Genomic DNA, 20,415 nt, shown 5'->3' on the forward strand with positions numbered 1-20,415 from the left:
TTTCAACAAAATTCACAGAATGGATTGATTATATCTATAGTGATACAAAAAAAATTAAGATTTTTCAGTTGCTCAGTTTTTTGTGTAAGATGTAAAAAGTCAAAAAAATGCAAAAAGTAAGGTTTGGGTAATTACAAAAAATCATTTTTCTCAGCTCCTATAAGAGATAGAGAGTTAAATTTGGTTCCATTTTAAAGCTCTTGGAATGTGCTTTCATATGATATGTCACTTGGCAAGGTTTTGTGACATAATTCAAGGTCACCAAAAAAAATTATGACGACCTTGTCCTATATCCAAAAAAAAAAATCTGAAAAAATATTTTTTGCTTACTAATGTGTTGTACATGTGGTAACATTTCATAATGGGATTGCAATGGGATCATATTTGGGGAAAAACGACTTAGTTTATCACTGCCTTGGACCAGAGTTCAGTGACCAGCAGGGAACCATCAACTTCAACAGCTTCCATTAAAATGTACTGTTGCAATCCATTTGATCAAGTCATAATTCCTTCAAGAAAAACCTAAGAACTGTAAACAAGAACTTGGTGCAAATATGAACTTTTCTTAAACAAGGTTACAAAATTTGTGATACTTGCCACAAACAGTTCGAAGCATCTGCTAAAAAGAGACATAATTTAGAATCTAGTTCTGATGAAGAATTTCAACAATTAGATCCTTTGTTTACCCCGAGAAAAAGATTAACCTCTAAATGCTCTGAACAAAAGTTTGATTGTTTTTAATGAAACAGCTATTCAGAAAAGACGATTATGTGAGAAGAAATACCTTCAACAAAAGCTTAAGAAAGCAGCAGCAGTGTTCAAAAGCAGAGTATTGAACATAGATTCAGATCCTGAACATGAAATTATCAACCAATTGAAGGAAAAATTTAATACTACAGATGATAAGAGCATCAGGATGCAAATATTGACAACGCTCCCTAAAAGCTGGACTTTGAAAGACATTCAAGATGAATTTGGAGTATCAGACTACATTGCAAGGAAAGCTAAAAGCCTGGTTAAAGAAAAAGGTGTCATGTCATGTCCTGATCCTAAACCTGCTAAAACTTTAGATTTTGAAGCAGCAGAAACAGATATATCCACTGCTGAAAATAGGATTTTCCAAGTTTTGTGAACTCAGTCCTAAGTACTGTGTTCTTGCAGGTGCAAGTGGAACCCACAGTGTTTGTGTATGTACAATGCACCAAAACCTAAACTTATGGTTATGCATTGAAGGATGAAAGAACTGATGGAAGGTGATAGACCAATTAAGTCTTACAAAGATATTATGATGTATGTAGTGTGTGCTAATCCAACTGAAGCTTGCTACTTTGGAGATTGCAAAAACCAGGGTGGCTACAAACAAGCAGAAATGAAATTCCCTGACTTTTCCAGGTTTTCCAGGACAAAATTTACATTTTCCCTGACAATTACAAACTAAACTAAATCGATGTTTTTGCAAATGGAAATAATAAACTCATCCAGATCCAGGTATGGATTTGTTAAGTACCAATATTATCTTTATGAAATTGACTCAATTTCTCTATTCTCTATGATTTGAATTCAAACTACAAAATAGTGAATTTGGAAAATTATTACAATTCACAAGCTAGGGAAGGATTACGGAATATTGTCATACACAGCAAGTTTAAAATAAAATACTTGATTATTTTTAAAGTTACGACTAAATGAGATAAGAGTGAAGAGTGAATGATTAAGAAATACAATTTGTAATTTATCAGTCTCCTTATACATTCTCGGTATTATATGTTGATATTTCCACTGAGGTTTGGAACCCTCTGCTTGCAAGACCCATGAGTGTGGACTCATTTTTCAATGCATAAAGCTACTTCTCTTTTCTCTGTAAAGCAAACAACTTAACTTTTGCATATAAGTGAAACAATTGAATCAAAGAAAATAAAGTGTCATATTTCCTTACGTTATCAATGGGATTTCTGCTCAGTACAGTATATCCAAGTGAAGTACCATGAAACTGACAACGTGCAGTTATACCATTAATGCTGACGAAAAGGGTATGTAGGTATTAGAAATTTAATGCAAGGAATTTATAGAATTGCATTGTATAGGTACCTGATTTAGCTAACCACACATTAAAACAGGAACACTCTAATAATAAAAGCTTCTGAAAGTTCATATACGAGGGGCATCCTGAAAAAAGCTCCAATGGTGCCTATATGCAGCACTAGTGGTCAAAGAGCAACACACACACATGCAGGCAGGAAGAAGTGGCATGTAGCTGTAATCTGGTACAGTTGCAATGCAGCCATTTTAGGACAGTTCTAGGTTAAAGATTGCAGCTCTCATACAGTCTACCACAGACTGCGATGTAGTCTACATTGCATGCTCAAAATTTGGCACAGAGCCACCAGCAATCGTGTGAGGTGTGCAGACCAGACGTCGTGGGTGATAGTATGGTCAGACGATGGTGCAGACAATTCACAGAAGGCCAATCGAATGTGCACAATCCCATACAGGTGAGTATCACTTCAGGTGAGATATCTTGGACCAATCCCTGTACAGCCCTGGACTTGAATCTACCAACTTTCATCTGTTTGTTTAACTGAAGAGGTTTCTGGCAGGGCAAGGATTTGACAGCTACACTGCGGTAGAGATAGTTCCAGTCTTTGCTGTCAGACACATGGGCATACAAAATTTAGTGAAATGCTATGACAAATGCCAGAACAATGGTGGTGATTATGCTGAAAATTAGGATAGGACTCACTGTTACTAATGCAATAAATTACAACTGATATTCTTGTTTTATTTATGCCTAATCGGTAGGGACCTTGATATTTTGTTATTTTTTTGAAATTGGTGTATTTTCTTATTTTTATTTTTATAATATACGGTGTTATTTTTCCCAAAATTCACATATTCATTTTAGCGCATTTTCTGGCAAATATCTGAAATTATACCTTCATGGTGTTTTTAAACTACTGTTTCAAATTGTAAGTTGCATGGCTTACGCCTCTTCATGAGAGTTTGATATCTTGAAAGTTATTTTGGGAAAGTTATTTTCCATACCCTTTTTTTAATTTTAAGGTAAGGATTTTAGATAATGGAATTTTCCCCATATATACTGAAGGGTGCATAATGACCATAAGTGGCGATACACCCAAAAAATTAAAACCAATCATTCTCACGTGACCGATACCGATATATTATGGCACCAAAAATTGGCATTATCTTTTTTGACTTGTTAGTGTTACGTTTCAAAAATTCGCGATTTTGTTTTAGAACATTTATCTGCCAAATATACCACAACATAATACTACATTGTGCTTTTAAACTATTATTTTAAATTGTAGGTCACATGGTCTATGTATTTTCGTGACAGTTTCATATGTTGGAACAGATTTTTGAGGAAGTAAAGTGTTCCCCTGCACTTTTCCATGAAGGTGTATAGTAGGGGTGTGGAGTTAGGGCCCAACACTTTCTTGATCACGGCTAAAGGTAGGGGTGATGTGATCAGCACCATGCTCCTGACTACCTTTATACCTCAAAGTTTCCTCAAGGTACCAGGTTCATATGATGCTGGGTGGGCTCCGGAGGAGTTTGAGTAGATGGAAAACATCCCGGTTCTCCCCTGCAGGGGATCGACCCCGGGTCTCTCGCATAGTAGTCACATGTCCTATCGACTGAGCTCCATTATTACTCGCTTGACAAATGCCAAATGTGCGCAATTAGCTTGGTAATTCCACACATATCTCATGTGACAAATACGAAGATGTGACTCCCGTGTGACGGTAGATACGCACTCGATCTCCTGTTAGAACCCTGCCACTTTGCTCTGTGATGCAAATGGTTTTGATAGAAGTTGAAAAAAATCGTGGGAAATACATGATTTAATGTGGCTGTCGGAATTATTCCATGTACGTATAACTCTATAGTTTACTCTTGAGTAAAATGTTGGAAAACTTGCATGTTCTATGTACACAAACATGGCCTAGAAAAGACAAGAATGTTGGATTTCATGGAATATTTCCTTGTTTTAGGACATTTTTTAAAAAAAAATCGCTAAAAACTCCAACAATTCGCATTTTATGCCAAATTCGCATTATTTCGATATTTCAAATGGGCGAAAAATGTGCCCAGACATCACTGCACATTCCTAAACGTAACTTCGCAGCAATTACCATTTTTCACAGTTTTGGCATTTGCGAAAAATCAATGCCCCTACTAATTGGAAATTACTTTCTGGCCACCCATCGTATAAATCAGTAGATGGAAAGTGAAAATTTAGCAGGGCTGGCAGAGAAGAGTCAATTCTTGAAGAAAGTCATTTGCTTTTATGATTGAATGATTCGAGTAAATATGATATTAAAATATTGACGTACTTATTATTAGTATTTTATTTCATAATATTGGACATTAGCATTACTCAGTGAGAGATTAATGACCATCTCTCATGAGTTTAAAACAGACAGGACAGAGAGTGGTGTCAATTTCATTGCAATACTAGTATTGCAGTAAATTTGAGGTTGGGAGCATGCACTTGCCAAATTTTTATAACGTTCACCAGTGCAGATTTATGTTTCACTTTTTCATGATAGTATTCAATATATATCCCATTTGGTTGGATTCTTCTTGATATCTAAGAATAGTGCAATGTCATTGAAAACGTATGTTAACTTGTGCGAAACCAGTAATACCTCAGGATGATGAAAGAAAACCTTCGTAAACACTGCTACATTAAATAAGGTGAAGTGAGCCAGTAGAGTAATAAAATTTCGGCAGCATAATTGCAGTCTAAAGCTCTTCTTGTTTATGGATTCAATTTTTGTTGGATGTTGCAGTCCATGCAATTTCTGTCGCATTTTGTAGTGAGATACTTTGTCGGGTGGAGATATTCGACAAAAATTGTATGTATCAATGGAACCTATTTGTTTCCATGTTCCTTCAGTTTGCCCAACAAAATGCCTTACGACGACGTCCGACAACTATCGGATGGCGCCACCTGCTCTTATCCCGTCCATCTGTTGACAAGTCCTCTTACTACTCCCATACGGACAAGAAAAAATGATAATTCAATGGATTTTCCACGTAATATTTAGAGGCTTAACCTTTACTCCCCCGATGATACATATGGTATCATCAGAGTAAGGTCGTACTCGCCCAACGATACCATATGGTATCATGATGCTGATTACGAAATGAATGTGCTTTTTGGACCTTCATACTCTTATGTTTGGGTGGAAAATCTGACACAGGTCTGGAGCAAGCCTGGGAAATTCATATTGATGACCAACCTCCCCCCTCTCACCCCCTCTGCAACATATCCATGCCACATTTCCGAACAGAGTTTCACATTTTGGCGCATTATTCAACTTGTATGGCACCCAGGAACATGAAACATGTTTCAATCTCTTTGGAAACGTCCATTCTTTAAAGAGAATACTAAGAATTGCGCCTTCTCCCCAAAATAATGGGAGAAGAGGGGGCAAACTCCTAATTTTTATGTTGTTTTTTCATTGAAATTCGGTGTTCACGCCCCCAAACCCCCTTCCTCGGTTCGGCGTTCTGAATTGTACACGGTTGCATGCTATGATGTTTTAGCTGCAAAACAAAACTTATCCAAAGAAGATTGCTCCCTTAGTGCCACAGTAATAACAATTTACCTCCAAAAATGCAAATTACCTAGCCTACTATTCGTAAAAAAAAAAATAATAATCACATTCTGCCTTATTATTCAACTTGTATGGCACCCAAGAACATGAAAAATGTTATGTTCTCGAGAAATGTCCATTCTTTGAAAAGAATACTAAAATTGGCGCCTTCTTCCCAAATAGCGGGAGAAGAGGGGGCAAACTCCAGATTTTTATGGTTTTTTCATTGAAATTCGGGGGTCACGCCCCCCAAACCCCCTTCCTCGGTTCGGCATTCTGAATTGTACACGGTTGCATGCTACGATGTTTTAGCTGCAAAACAAAACTTATCCGAAGTAGATTGCTCTCATAGTGCCACAGTAATAATAATTTACCTCCGAAAAGGCAAATTACCTATTTTTCTTTAAAAAAATCACATTTTGGCTTATTATTCAACTTGTATGGCACCCAAGAACATGAAAAATGTTACTTTCTCTTGAGAAATGCCCATTCTTTGAAAATAATACTAAAGTTTGCACCCTCTTGCCAAAATAGTGGGAGAAGAGGGGGCAAACTACAATTTTTTTGCTTTTTTCCATTGAAATTCGGGGCTCGAGCCCCCCAAATTCCCTTCCTCGGTTCGGAGCTCTAAATTGTACACGGTTGCATGCTCTGATGTTTTAGCTACAAAACAAAACTTATCCGAAGTAGATTGCTCCCATAGTGCCAGAGTTATAGCAATTTTCCTCAAAAAATGCAAATTACATATTTTTCGTAAAAAAAAAATAATCACATTTTGGCTTATTATTCAACTTGTATGGCACCCAAGAACATGAAACATGTTTCATTCTCTTGAGAAATGTACATTCTTTGAAAGGAATACTAAAGTTTGCGCCTTCTCCCCAAAATAGCGGGAGAAGAGGGGGCAAACTCCAGATTTTTATGTTTTTTTCAATTGAAATTCGGGTTTCGTGCCCAAGCCCCCTTCCTTGGTCCGGCATTCTGAATTGTACATGGTTACATGCGCTAATGTTTTAGGTGCAAAACAAAAGTTATCCGAAGTAGATTGCTTCCATAGTACCCGAGTTATAACAATTTTCCTCCAAAGAGTGTTCGAATTTGAGGTGTCAAAATAAATTTAAAACAAAAGTCAATGAAGAGGAAATTCCCTGACATTTCCCTGACTTTTTTTGACACCTCAAATTCCCTGACTTTTCCCGGTTTTCCAGGTCTGTCGCCACCCTGAAAAACTGTTCTGGGTGTGAAGAAGTCACGGGAAGATTGAAGAAGCTTTCGAGCTCAACTGCATTCAAAACATCACCTACAAACAGTGGATAAAAGTTGAAAAAAGAACATCTCTTGAGACATTAGTCAAACCTACTGAAGAATTCATCAGTATACTTTTGAAAAACTTCCGAAACTTCTTCAACATTCATTTCTTGCTAGTCAACAGTCCAGTTACCTCACCCATTTGAAGCAATCTCTGAAAGAAGGTGGATATCTTGTAATCTGCGACTTCGCTGACAACTATTCTTTCATTCTCTAGGATGCAGCCCAAGGTTTCCACTGGAACAATGCACAGGCAACAGTTCACCCCTTCACAATCTATTTCCAAGATCCAACAACAAAAACATTGATGCATACATCTCTTCTCATCATTTCTGACTGCCTCACTCTTGACATGAATCTGAAAAGTGCATTTAATTTCGTTGATTTGACGTGGAATGACCCACGTACATACTTCTAGAATATGGCTGAACAGGTGCTTCTACTTGTGCTTATTAAAAACCATGCATTTCATTGTGTGGTTCACAATGGTCTATATTTTACAAACTTGAATATCTGTATAAACAGCAAACCACACAGTTGTATTTTGTTTATACAAAAAAACAGGCAAAATAGCCAACACTGATGAGAATTAGTCCAAGTTTGTAAAAATTAATAGAAAAGTTACAAAAGCAAATATGTGCATATTAAACGCCCCATAAAATTTTGGTTAAGTATTATGATAAATTTCAAACTTTCATGTTAATAATTGGGTCTGAAACTTTTAAGCAATGTGAAGTAGAGCATGTAAATTCACAAAAAATTCCATCAAATGGCAGAAAATTTTAAAGAACTATAAATTTCAAACTAGAGTTGATATTCCTAAAATGAAAAAAAATGGGTTATTATATTTATCCACAGATATCACACACCAAATTTCATCCAAATCTGAAATGGTGGGGTGGATACCTGGATGATCTTGTATGGAATAACCCACTACCAATGCAGCATTGGTGACAATATTCAATAAATTAATTGCATTGTAACTCGTACGTAATATAGTCCAATTTTGAACTTTAGTACTGTCATGTTCGCTTTCAATCCTTGTACTAACATTTCCTTCACCTACCTTTCTCCAGGATCTGTCCATTGGCCTTCCACTTCTTCGGTGATCACTGCATTCTTCTTCCTGTCCTCATCATCACTTAATACTAACGCATCATTGTCACTATCCTCAGCTGGTACTTTCTCCACAAATTGTTTACTGTCATATGGATAAAATCCTTCACTTTCACTAGGAGCTTCCTCACTTGTGCCTTCAAAATGCATCAATTTTTCATCACTCTCACTTTCAACTTTATCAACCAAAGTTTCATCAATGTACTGACTGGATAAATTGATGTCAACATTACGAGGATCTTCGAATGATTTGGTTTCAGTCTTGACACACGACTCGTCCGGAAGCCAAACATTCTCCAGAGATGATTGTTCACAAACTAATGAATCAGCACTTTCCATTTCAGACTTTATTGTTGTCACTTCTGGAAGAGGGAAACCCATGTCAGATACTGGAGCAGGCATAGTTTCTTCACTACCACGAGACGAGGATGCAGAATGATTCTGAAATACAACCGTAAGGTACATAAATTTTATGATATTGCCTTTTCATATATAAAACAACCCTTCCCTCTTCCTACAGAAATCACTATCCTAATGCAGCTTATACTGCAGGAGGTCTTAGAAAGGTTGCTTCGTGGGCTAACAACAGATGTCGCTCGCACACTGTTGCCTATACTCTCGTGCCGTCTGCTCCTCAGCCAAACAAACAGGCCGGCCGAGGTAGCAAGAGACAGAGGTCACTCATCCTTCCAGAAGGGAGCAGCCAGCTAGCTGTGGCAACCAGGCTCGCTCATTCGTGAATCTGATTGGTTCTCGCAGACACACCCCGATATTGTCATCTGCTGCAAGCCCACGAAGCGATCTTTTTAAGGCCTCATGGAGTATAGAAGCCACCAACAAATAAAGGCTGCTTCAGTGTTCCCAGGCACACCTCAATGGTGAATGAAGGATAACATTTACCCTCCACGACATAAGATTGCATCTGCACTGTTTATTTGTTTGCATTTGCTTGGTATGAAGGCTATCAGTCAGTATATGACTCCTCAGTAATATTTTTTCCTACACCAGATGTTACAATGAACACACACACTGATGTAGAGGTTGATATTTTGTCTGCTAGAGTACACTGTCATGCAGCACAATGTACTCTGGGAACCCATTCTCTACAGCAATTATGGGACTGAGTTACAAGGGTGCATGGGTTGTTTTTACAGAAAGTGTAGTTCATTACCGGAGTGAGTGATCTCAGGTGGTTTTTTCAGGCAACATCCCAGCTCCAATTATCACCAAACCTCTAATCAAAGAGGCTCTGGTGAATCTGGGGGAAGGAGTACTGGCTGGAGTCTCATGCTGATCACTTCACCTTGACTATGGCTACCTATTAGGCAGCAGATGTTGCCTATAGTGGATGTCAGTGTAGGAACCGAGCACTTCGATGTTTCTAGGAATTTTGAGGGAGTCGCATTTCCACCCCTCGCAGGTCATAAACAGGCAGGGTTGGTGTCGCCATTGCATCCCAACAATGTTTCCAGCTTGTGTAGTTTGTGACCAGATTGAAGAATGACCGCTTGTGTGGCAGTAAACTGCATATATGCAAACAGTTACAATCAGAGCCCAACACATGTTAAAATAAGTATAATGCCTATGTAGATTATCATATCTCTGGGCAAGTAGTATTACTTGCAACAAATAATTTTTAAGCTTATACTATTGAGACAGCCTAAAACATGCAACGTGTTAAAAGTAATTATCTTCACAAACTGTACAGTTTTTTCAGTCACATATTATTTTTCTCGATTTCATGAAAACCGAATTTGAGAATCCTACTTAACAAACGATGCCTCCCTGATGGCACAGTGGTAACATTGTTGCCTTGTAATCAAAGGGTCCCACGTTCGATTCCCGGTGGAGGCACATAGGGGTTTGGATTCCATTTTAAACTGTAAGTTCAGTCCTGATTAGTCTTACTGTGCATAAAGTGGACTTAAAACACAAACTAAACTCCTTAACAAACTTTTCGATGAATCAAAAATTTCAACAAGTGAATACATTTTTGTCATTTTGAGGTAAATTAATTTTTTTGGGCTATTTTTGGTTCACGTGAATCTGCCTCATGCAATAAGTTTATTTTATTGGGTCAAATACAATAGCCAACCATTGCAATAATTTTACTTTTTAATTTTGATTTGTTGTTTTAAATCCACTTTATGCACAGTACGGCTAATCGGGACTGGACCCACAGTTTAAAGTGGAATCCGAACCACTATGTGTCTCTACCCCTTGATTACAATGCAAGGACTCTACAACTGCGCCATCGAGGGGGCCCTACCAACCCTTGCAATAAGTCACTGGAAAGACATACATGTGTGGTTACACAAGCAACTAAAGAATAATTATATTCTTGTGGTAAGGAGTCATTGTCATTTAACGAACATTGTTGAATTGTTCCATCAGCATTATTGAAAATATAGTCCCATGCTGAACTTATCAACTTAAGAACGGCAATTTGATTGCTTAATGAGGCATTTTCCGTGTGTTGCAAAGCAGGTTCAGTTTTTGGAGTATTACAATGTTTTACACAGTCCGTTCGAATAATTTTGTGAATATTGATCTTTTATCAGAGGGACCACCCCTGGCTGTGAGCAGAGCGTTACGGGAGAGTGACCTGAGTGTTGCTTGAGAGTAGATGTGAATCAAGCCTTAATGTAACAAAAAACAAGAGAGCACTTAAAAAAAGTGATTAACAAAATGCCCACCACTTACCACTGGTAGCAACAATGAATCACGGAATCTGATAATGACTTTATACCTGCCTCTACACATGACATGTCAAATTTCCTCAGAGTGACATGTGGTGACAGCAATATGCTGACTGTAGCCTTATTGATTAGTGCACTCTTAAATAATGTTCAAATGAAAAGAACTAATTCTCTACATCAAAATTCAAATTGTATGTGGAAGAAATGCTGCAAAGTGTCACAAAGGACTTGTGCAGGCTTGTGGTGATGCAGCACTTCGATATCCAACATTGGTTCACCATACTAATTTGCCAACACTGTGAAAGTTCTGACAAGCACCCAGCAACATTTAGGTGGTGCATCTCGTTGTCTACAACTACAAGGTCGTTCTCCTTTGTCACTGTGAACAGTGGGTATTACAGTAACTTTCTGGATATGTCAGAAATGACAAACTTCTTGGTAGACATCCGATTCTGCTGCACCATAGCACCAAGGAGTCATGGTGCAAATTTAGTGGGCCAACTGGTTGAGTAATGTGGTTCGGAAGTGCTAGAAGATCCACTACAGTGACATCAATGACATAGTGCACATCATAGGCTGGTACTTCAGTCATATATATAGAAAAATTAGGGATGACTCGATATGAAATTTCCCAATACCGATAACCAATGTTCGACTCATCCCATATAAAATTTTACATGATCCTTGAAGAATCTAAATGCTTCATTCATCTCCTTAATAAGTGTGTGTTACCACATGACTGCAATCCAAAATAAGCTGCATATTTAAAGATTTACTTTCAACAAAAGTATGGAGATTGTATGTTTATATCCCATAAAAATTATGACAAAATGGCAGAATATTGCAATACATTATTAGATATTTATAGATACATTGGATGCAGTAAAATTATCAGTAATTTTATCGATAAACCGATATGCCTATATTGGCCAATACCAATAGTGTACCAATTAATCTGTCCCATCCCTAGAAAAAATGTTTCTGCTGACAGCATGAGATTATTGCCAGAACTTTTGGCAATATGTGCTACATTTGGCCAAAGACTATACAGTAATTTCATCCTCCACAATAATATAAGTAGTCAGTTCCGAGCATGTAATAACTTTCTTTAAAATGATCCTCACATATTTCACAATAGACAACTTTCTCTGGCACTGTGCAGAAATCTCAAGAAAAATGGCTAGTCGAAAATACATTTCCAGGTTCAAAAATATCCATTTACTAAGTGATTGATCTGATTTATTTTACTTCACTTTCCTGTGGCTGATTGCGAAGATGGGGATGAATGATGATATGATGACATTGATGCTGATGCCTAGGCCTAGGCCGATGTGCTAACCACTCTGCCACACGGGGTGCTATTCATATAATAGATGTGTTAATAGGATAAGAAAGAGCATGGGCTGGTTGACGCATTAATTGGTTAATAACTTCTGTGGTTCATTGTGTACTCCTTCAGCGTTACACAAATGGTGGCCACAGGGGGATCCTTTTCACGGACAATAAAATCTTCACGATTGAAGTGTCTTACAATCGTCAAAACGACCGTGTTTATGCCTCGACATCCCAGGAAGCTTGTGAAACACGCCACGGATCCTCAGAGGCCATCATCCTGCCTCAGTGATGGTTTGGGGGTGGGTTCCGTACGATGGCACAACAAATGACCTCCACTTATGTGAACATGGTGTGAAAACATCTGCAAAAATGTATGAAGCGACAGTGTTGGAGCCACTTGTGAAATCGTTGACCCACACCATGTTCAACAATCAGCCGTGGAGCTTCCAGCAGGACTCGGCACCGGCCCACAAGGTAAAACACCACACAGGAGTGGCTTCAGAGGAACGTGCCTGATTTCATTGCTCCGGCTGATTGGCCATCCAGCAGCCCCGACCTCAGCCCATTGGACTACAGGTTGTGGTCCGTTTTGGTGGGCATGGTCTGTAGGAAGAGGCATCCAAACCTTGCAAGTCTCAAGCATTCTCTTGTAAAGACAATGGTGGACTTTCCCCTCGAGACCATGCGTGCTGCGATCGATGACTGTCCTCGGAAACTTCGGGCCTGTGTGAAGGCCAGAGGTGGCCATTTTGAACAGTGATTGGTGCTCTGTGTTGACAAGACTTGTACCTTTGTAACATCCAAATATTAATACATTAGCTTGCTTACTGTGCCTGTAGTTCATTATTAACTTTGTAACAGAATTTATGATATGACTAGGTATATTTCATTCTGAATGTAATTTCAAAAAGTTTCAATGAGGTCCATGTTGCGTACAAAAATGAATGAATGAAAGATTTGATTTATTTTACTTCAGGTTTCTGCCACTTTTGGTTAATTGCAAAGATGAGGATGAATGGTGATACGATGAAGTGGATGAAGAACATTGCAAACACACATGGACGACACAACACAATTCCTACAGAGGATTATACTGGCTAGAGGTTCAAGTGCTAGTGAATCGTTAGTCTGCAACAATGCAGACCAGAGTCTGCTATGCGTAAGCAAGGTTGTCATTTGGATGTCTTTGGAAAGGGTCACCTCCTACATCCACAAAAATGCATTGCTATTCAAAACATTGAGGAGAATAGAGTAATAAAAAAACAATTTTATACACAAGAGCCCAGAAAACCACATACCACTTTCACTATGGGTCTTCACGAAAGAATACATGATTCCATTCTTAGTAATAGCAGGTGTAAAAATTTTAATTTTTAAAAATGCATCTATGTATTACCACGCCATGAACAAATAAAGTATGACTTACTTTTACACATGCCACCATTTGTTCAAGTATAAAATTATCTTTACCTTATCACTCGACTTCCTCTTGCACCCCTTTTCTGCAGACGACAGGTATTCCTTGAGAAAGTCTTCAGATTCATGACACATGCTGTGGAAATCCTGGAAATCTTCTAGCTTGTCTACACACAAATAGCACACAAACTTTGGCAAACTGTCATCCTCTGTAACCTGATATGGAGAAAATTGAATTCATAAGTAGGGTTGGAGCATGGGTATTTACAAACTGTGTAGGTAAATAATAGGTATTTATGAAAATGTTATTTGCCTACCCCAAAAGTAGATATTTATTACTAATTGCATATTAAATGTCAGACTTCGATACTCCAATTACTTGTGGTTACTTTTGCTATAGATAGGGTTATAGGAAATGGATACCTTAAAATACATAAGAAAATAAACCACCAAGTGAAAAATGTTGGTTTCAATATAAGAAAAATGTGACCCCTTTTGGGTACTAATCTGATATTCCCCGGACAGATTTCTTCATTTTTACAGAAGAAACTACTTACGGTAATAAGTTCTTGTAGCATTGTCTAACATCTGGAAGGTGTTTTGTGTGATAGCGGAAATTCATATTCATTGCTGAAAATTAATTCTCCAACGGAGAATAGCCTTTGGCGCATACACTTTCGTACATCATCACGCGTAGTGACTGTGTTTTGTTCATGTTCATTGGGTATCCAGTTTTTCGAACTGTCTGTGTTTGCAACGAAATTTAGAAACATGACGTGTCGTGGTGAAATTTGTACCGGGTGTGGAACATGCAGTGGATTTTTTAATTGAACATGGGATCTTGAAGAAAGGAAAGGAATGTCCAAAATGTGGCAGTGAAATGTAAGCTACTCGTTTGAAGGAATGGGCTGTGGGTATATGCGTGTTCAAAGAGAGTCCAGGGACGTGGGAAGTTACGGTTTAAAAGAGTTCCGTGTAGATTTGAACAGAAAACAGATTTCTTCAAATTTACAAGTTTAGGGCCCATTTGCGGGCAGGTGACTCCAGCCAATCTCTAACATGCCTTTAACAGGGACTGTATAGAGAAAGCCAGGTAGCCGGAGCTGAAGCAGGATTACGGTAGTAACATGTCAATTACCCCAGGGGCAGAGACGGGAATCTGTAGGAAATTTAGACTCAAAAATTTCAAACGAAAATAATTTTTTAGTTCAAATTTACCACCGATTCCGGGACGGATAGCCCCACGAATCATTACAATTTTCTTCGTAAAGCAATATGAAAAACTTTTAAAAAAAATTAGATCAGATGAGCTTTTTTCACGGGTATTTCTTGGGTTCCGAAGGTTGAAACACTGCATAACGAATGAAAATCAACAAAACACAAGCACGACGTGCGATTATCTAGGAAGGTGTATGTGCCATATTGTGTCTCAGGCAAGCGAAAAGACTACAAGAAAGAAGTACTCGTAATGTAAAAAATTGCAATTACTTTTATTAAAAGAACTTGAATACACCTTAAAGAATGTTCCGCGAAGCAGATAGGTAAGTACGAATGTCAAAAGAAGAAGTTATAGGTGTCCGGGGAATACCAAATTTTTACCTGGTTTCTATGTCAGAGAATCTTACCGATTGATTATTTAATGCATATTTTCTGGAGAATGATTTTTAGCTTCCATATATTTCTATAATCCCATGTAGTTGGCTGCACTTTTTGACTAGATTTGACTCTGTTTGCACCGTAGCATCTTGTTGGTTGCATGGTGCAACACCAAGTCGTCTAGTTCATTGATTTGGAGTCAAGTAGTGTATTTGGTGTCTGCACCGGTAACGGTTCCGATTGTTTTATGATTTCGGTAATTATCCGATAACGCCCGAACACCTCTCACTCGTTTATTTAATTAATTTTAGCATTGATACTTACCTATTCAGCATTGCGGAAGATTCTTTAAGGTGAGGTTATGCCTTTTTCTATAAAATAGTGTCTACTTTTCATATTATGAGTCGTTATTTGTCTTCCTTGTTCTGCTTGGGTAACAGACAATATGGCATGCACTCATCGTGGATCATCAAGCGTCTGCTTGTGTTTTGTCGATTTGGAGAGGGTATGCATTGTTTCAACCTTCTTAACAGAAAAATACCTACTTTCGTGTTCATTATGTTATCACAAACCATTGACGGATAGCCCCCAAAAAACATTCACGATAGCCCCATGAACCATTTCCAGCAAGGTTAGGTTAGGTTAGGTTAGGTAAGCATAGTTAAAAAAAATCTCTTAAAAAAAAAGGCACGTTTGGAAACAATGGCGAGACCGTGTGACTTTCGATGCTCACGCCATCTGCACATACATAATGCAAACAACGGCATAATGATACAGAAAATGCAAGTTCCTTACGTAAAAAGCGATTATTTCTTGTTCTGCATCATGCTATGGTAAAGTTTTCTGTTTCCTTGAAAGAAAATTCGGTAACAGTTTCATACATCGGAGACACATTTCTTCAATTTTACACAAGAAACTACTTATGGAAATGAGTTTTTCAAAGGTTTACAATGTTTGTCAAGGTATTTTCTTTCATCTTGAATATATTTAACCAGGAAATCATGTATTTTTCAAGAGAAATATCACAGCGACACACAATTGACGTTGCTTTCATTTGCTTGCCCTACCACAACCGGATGCTGCGTACGTTTGATGACGTCAGTCCCGTCAGTGTTTCAACCCCCCTTTTTTTTACTATGCTTGCCTAACCCAACATAACCTTCTTGGAAATGGTTTGCGGGGCTATCCGTGCATGGTTCGTGGAGCTATCCGTCAGCTACCTGTGCATAATGTATAATTTTCAATGGTGACGAACTCGATAGTAGGTATTTTTCCGTGAAGAAGGTTGAAACACTGCATAACCACAACGTGAGTCAATGTGTGCCCACCATACTGTATGTTCCAGAAGCGAAGAAAGGAATAAAAAAAAAAGCACTCGAAATGTTAAAAATTGAGTTTGTTTTCGTGTAAAAAGCATAATGGCAACTCGAACTATGTTCCGCAATACACAATTGGTAAGTACGAGCCACGTGAAACACAAAATATGCGATTTTAATATCTCTCCGATCTATGAAACTGTTACCGAAAAGACCTCAAAGAACTTCGACAATCCTACAGAAACTGATTTCAGTAAGTAGTTTCTCCTGTAAATTTGAAGAAATACGGGCAATATCGGATATTTACCATGATTTCTCCTAGCACAAAGACTAATTATCGTAGAATTTTGGAAATCATTGTCACACGAAATTTGAACCTTCCTTAAAGAAATGAGGGTACCATTATAGTATGGGCAAAACACCTATGAATCATATATTTCAGACTTTTTTACATTGCTAACGTACTAATTTGGAATGTGGAACATTTCCTAAAGTGAAATAATGCATCTCAATGTCTATTTCTTAGATTTACGAGTACTTACTCTTACTTGTTATTTCGATTCTGTAACACATTATGGTGATAGCGTACTGGTTCAGAGCACATTGTGCAAGTGTTTTGTCGATTTATGCAGTGTTGCAACCTCGTTCACTGGAAAATACCTACTTTCGTGCCTAGATTTGAAATTATGATAATAAGTCGCAAATCATTGACGCTAGCTTCACAAACCATTGACGTTAGCCCCACAAACCATTGACATTAGCCCCAAAAACCATTCACGTTAGCCCCAAAAACCATTCATGTTAGCCCCAAAAACCATTCACGTTAGCCCAAAAAACCATTCACGTTAGACCCAAAAACCATTCACGTTTGCCCCAAAAACCATTTTCTGTAAGGTTAGGTTAGGTTAAGTAAGGTTAGGCAAGCATAGTTAAAAAAAAATTAAAAATACTCGAAATGTCATGTTCTAGTGAAAACACGGTGAAGCTGAAACACTGACTATGGGGTTGCGTCATCTTAACACACGGAACATTGTACTCTTGTACAGAAAGCAAATGGCGGGAGCAGAAATAGTGTGTCAGACAGAGATGTTCGCATTAAAATGTATCAAAACTACATTCACGCACTTCCACAACGATACAGAAAATTATTTCCGTAAGTACTTTCTCCTGTAAGTTTGAAGGAATCCGTTTCTCCCATACTATAATGTTACCAATACCATAATGAGCACTGTTTGGACTCAATTTTTTTTTTTTATGTTGAAAAAAAACAACTAGAAAATTACCTATGTCTTTTTTATGGACAAGATATTCTCCGTCGACAAGCGACAGTAAATATTGTAGAAGAGTGGGAATGAATGTAGAAGTAAATCGGAACCTTAGTAGAATGCATTAAGGGACTTTATTTTAATGCTAAGAGAACCTAACCTAACCACGAAAGCATATATTGAACAAAACCTTAAGTAATCGCTAAAACTCCGCAGTATGTGTTAACAGACGTACATCGAATTCGATCCATGTAAAAATTTGGGTAAATATGCGATATCGCCCGGACGGATTTCTTCAAATTTACTGGAGAAAGTACTTACTGAAATGAGTTTCTTTAGCATTCTGGACGTTCTTGGAGGTATTTTCTTTCATGGGAAACTAAAAACTTTGTACTTGAACGCTGCCGAACAAGAATTAATCACTTTTTACGTAAGAAACTTGCATTGCCTGCCATATTATGCCGTTGTTTCCATTGTGTGCGTGCAGATGGCGAGAGCATCGAAAGTCACACAGTCTCGTCAGTGTTTCCTAACGTGCATTTTTTTACGAGAATTTTGTTTTCTTTTTTTTTTAATTATGCTTACCTAACCTAACCTTGCGAGAAATGGTTTTTGGGGCTATCGTGAATGGTATTTAGGGGCTATCCGTCAGTGGTTTGTGATGACATAATGAACATGAAAGTAGGTATTTTTCGGTTAAGAAGGTTGAAGCACTGCATACCCGCTCCAAAACGAAAAAACACAAGCACGGCGCGATGATCCATGACAAGTGCATGCCATATTGTCTGTTACCCAAGCGGAACAAGGAAGACAAATAATCACTCGTAATATAAAAAGTTGACACTATTTTATGGAAAAAGGCATAACTTCACCTTAAAGAATGTTCCGCAATGCAGAAAAGGTAAGTACCAGTGGTAAAATAAAGGAAATAAAAGAGTTAAAGGTGTCCGGGCGTTATCGCATATTTACCAAAATTTGCATTCGTAACATGATGAAATCGCAAAAAAACAAAAAGAACTTGGGCCCAATGGGGTAATGGATTCTTGTGTACTGAACCCCAAATATTGGCAAGGTTAGATAAGGAAATGTTCCCCGTGCATTTAGCACCGTGCCACAAAGGCAGGGTGCAGTGACCTGCATATTCCAGATCTCGGGCATTTCGGATGTGATGTGATCAGCAACATACTCTGGCCGCCTTTATTCCAAAGGTTTGCCAAAAACTAGGCGAGCTCCCAAAATATTGGTAAAGGTATACATTATCCACACTGAAAAAAGCTTCATGAACTATTAAATTTAAAGTAATGCTTACAAATAATAAAATATACTCACAATGAGGGATAGACAATTTAATATTTTCCCTTGAATATCTCGTCTTTGTCCTTCATCTAGGCAGATGTTCAGTTTCGAACTAGTGTTTGTCAAGCAAAGCCGACATAAATTATGGTAATCCTCCCCTATTTCTGTGTGCTTATAAAAATTTCTATTCAGTAATTTGGGTCTCATTGTTTTAAACTAAACTATCACAAAAGTTTCATATTTCAGTGAAAAATATAAAACAAAGATTGCCTCATGGGAAGTTTGTATACGACGGGCATAGACAGGGCTGTTTCTAGTGATGGGTCGTTCGTGAACGGGTCGTTCGTGAACGAGTCGTTCAAAAGTAACGACTCTCTCTTGTGAGCGGTGAACGACTCGTTCACCAGAATTGAACGACACGTTCAAAGAGTCGTATGTGTGCCACGACTCCTCCGCCCGTCCCTCTCCTTTCCACGAATTTTGCGAGGAAGGCGCATGCGCACCTGGCGGCCGGATTTTTTGAAAGAAAGCAAGTCGATTCTGCGGGCAGCAAATGGGAACTAGGGGGGGGGGGAGAGGGGTCCTCTCTGTTCCTTTTCCCTACCCCTAGTTGAGTAAAGCTGGCTGAAACGTGCCGTGTACGATGAGAGGGGAAGGAGCATGCTCGCGAGTCGACTCTTTCCTTCGTTCAAAGAGTCGTGGCACACTTTAGCGACTCTTTGAACGAAGGAAAGAGTCGACTCGCGAGCTCGCGACTCGCGAGTGTTGTTTGCAGAGAGAGAGCGCGCAACCTCAGCCCATGACGGGCAGCGAAGAACAGCCAACAAATTTGTCCTGGAGTTTTCAAGTTCGGCCAAACCATTAGCGCTAAAATTACAATAAATTAAATGTTAGTAAAAATATTAGGGGAGTCTTGTAAAAATTTTGGGAAGGTGTTAGGCACAGACCTCTTGATTACAATATTCCGATTAGCCTATTTTGAGTTGTTATTGTTTAAGTCCACTTTATGTGCAGATAGGATAGTCGGGACTGGACCTACAGTTTAAAGTGGGATCCGAACCTCCACTTAATATTGAACACGGTACCCCTTGATTACCGGCGACGTTATCACTACGCCATCGGGGAGACCCGATTAGCCTATTGGAGCATAAAAGTGGACTTATAACAATTTTTGCCAAGCAGACCATTTTAATACATGACAGCGTTAACCACTATGCTATTAGGGTGAAACAGAAAAGGGGGGCAGTAATTTATAATTTGCAACACAAAATACTTAGTGTGGAAAGCGATTGTTACTTTTAATTATTTTCTAAAGCGCCGGCCTCCATGGTGGAGTGGTTAGTACACCTCATTACTCATCCTGATCTTCGCGATTACCCAAAAAAGTGACAGAAAAGCGAAGTAAAATAAACCAAATCAATCAACCAATCATTATTTTCTAAAG

General features: G+C 38.3%; 2 protein-coding genes across 2 annotated transcripts in view; both read right to left on the reverse strand.

Annotated features, from left to right (window-relative positions):
- The window catches only part of LOC145996278 (uncharacterized), a 397,051-nt gene that overhangs the window by 35,830 nt on the left and 340,806 nt on the right, over positions 1 to 20,415 (reverse strand). The gene's annotated exons all lie outside the window — the stretch shown is intronic.
- On the reverse strand, positions 7,995 to 19,250 carry LOC145996544 (uncharacterized). The gene is made up of 3 exons (XM_083133046.1): positions 19,005 to 19,250; positions 13,553 to 13,714; positions 7,995 to 8,489 (listed from the first exon to the last, which is right to left on the reverse strand). The coding sequence occupies exons 1-3, from the start codon at positions 19,176 to 19,178 to the stop codon at positions 7,995 to 7,997; spliced, it is 831 nt and encodes a 276-aa protein (XP_082989172.1). The 5' UTR covers positions 19,179 to 19,250.

This window comes from Lepisma saccharinum, chromosome 12 (genome assembly GCF_977018435.1).
Source record: "Lepisma saccharinum chromosome 12, izLepSacc3.1, whole genome shotgun sequence".
In the NCBI taxonomy this organism is placed as follows: domain Eukaryota; kingdom Metazoa; phylum Arthropoda; class Insecta; order Zygentoma; family Lepismatidae; genus Lepisma; species Lepisma saccharinum.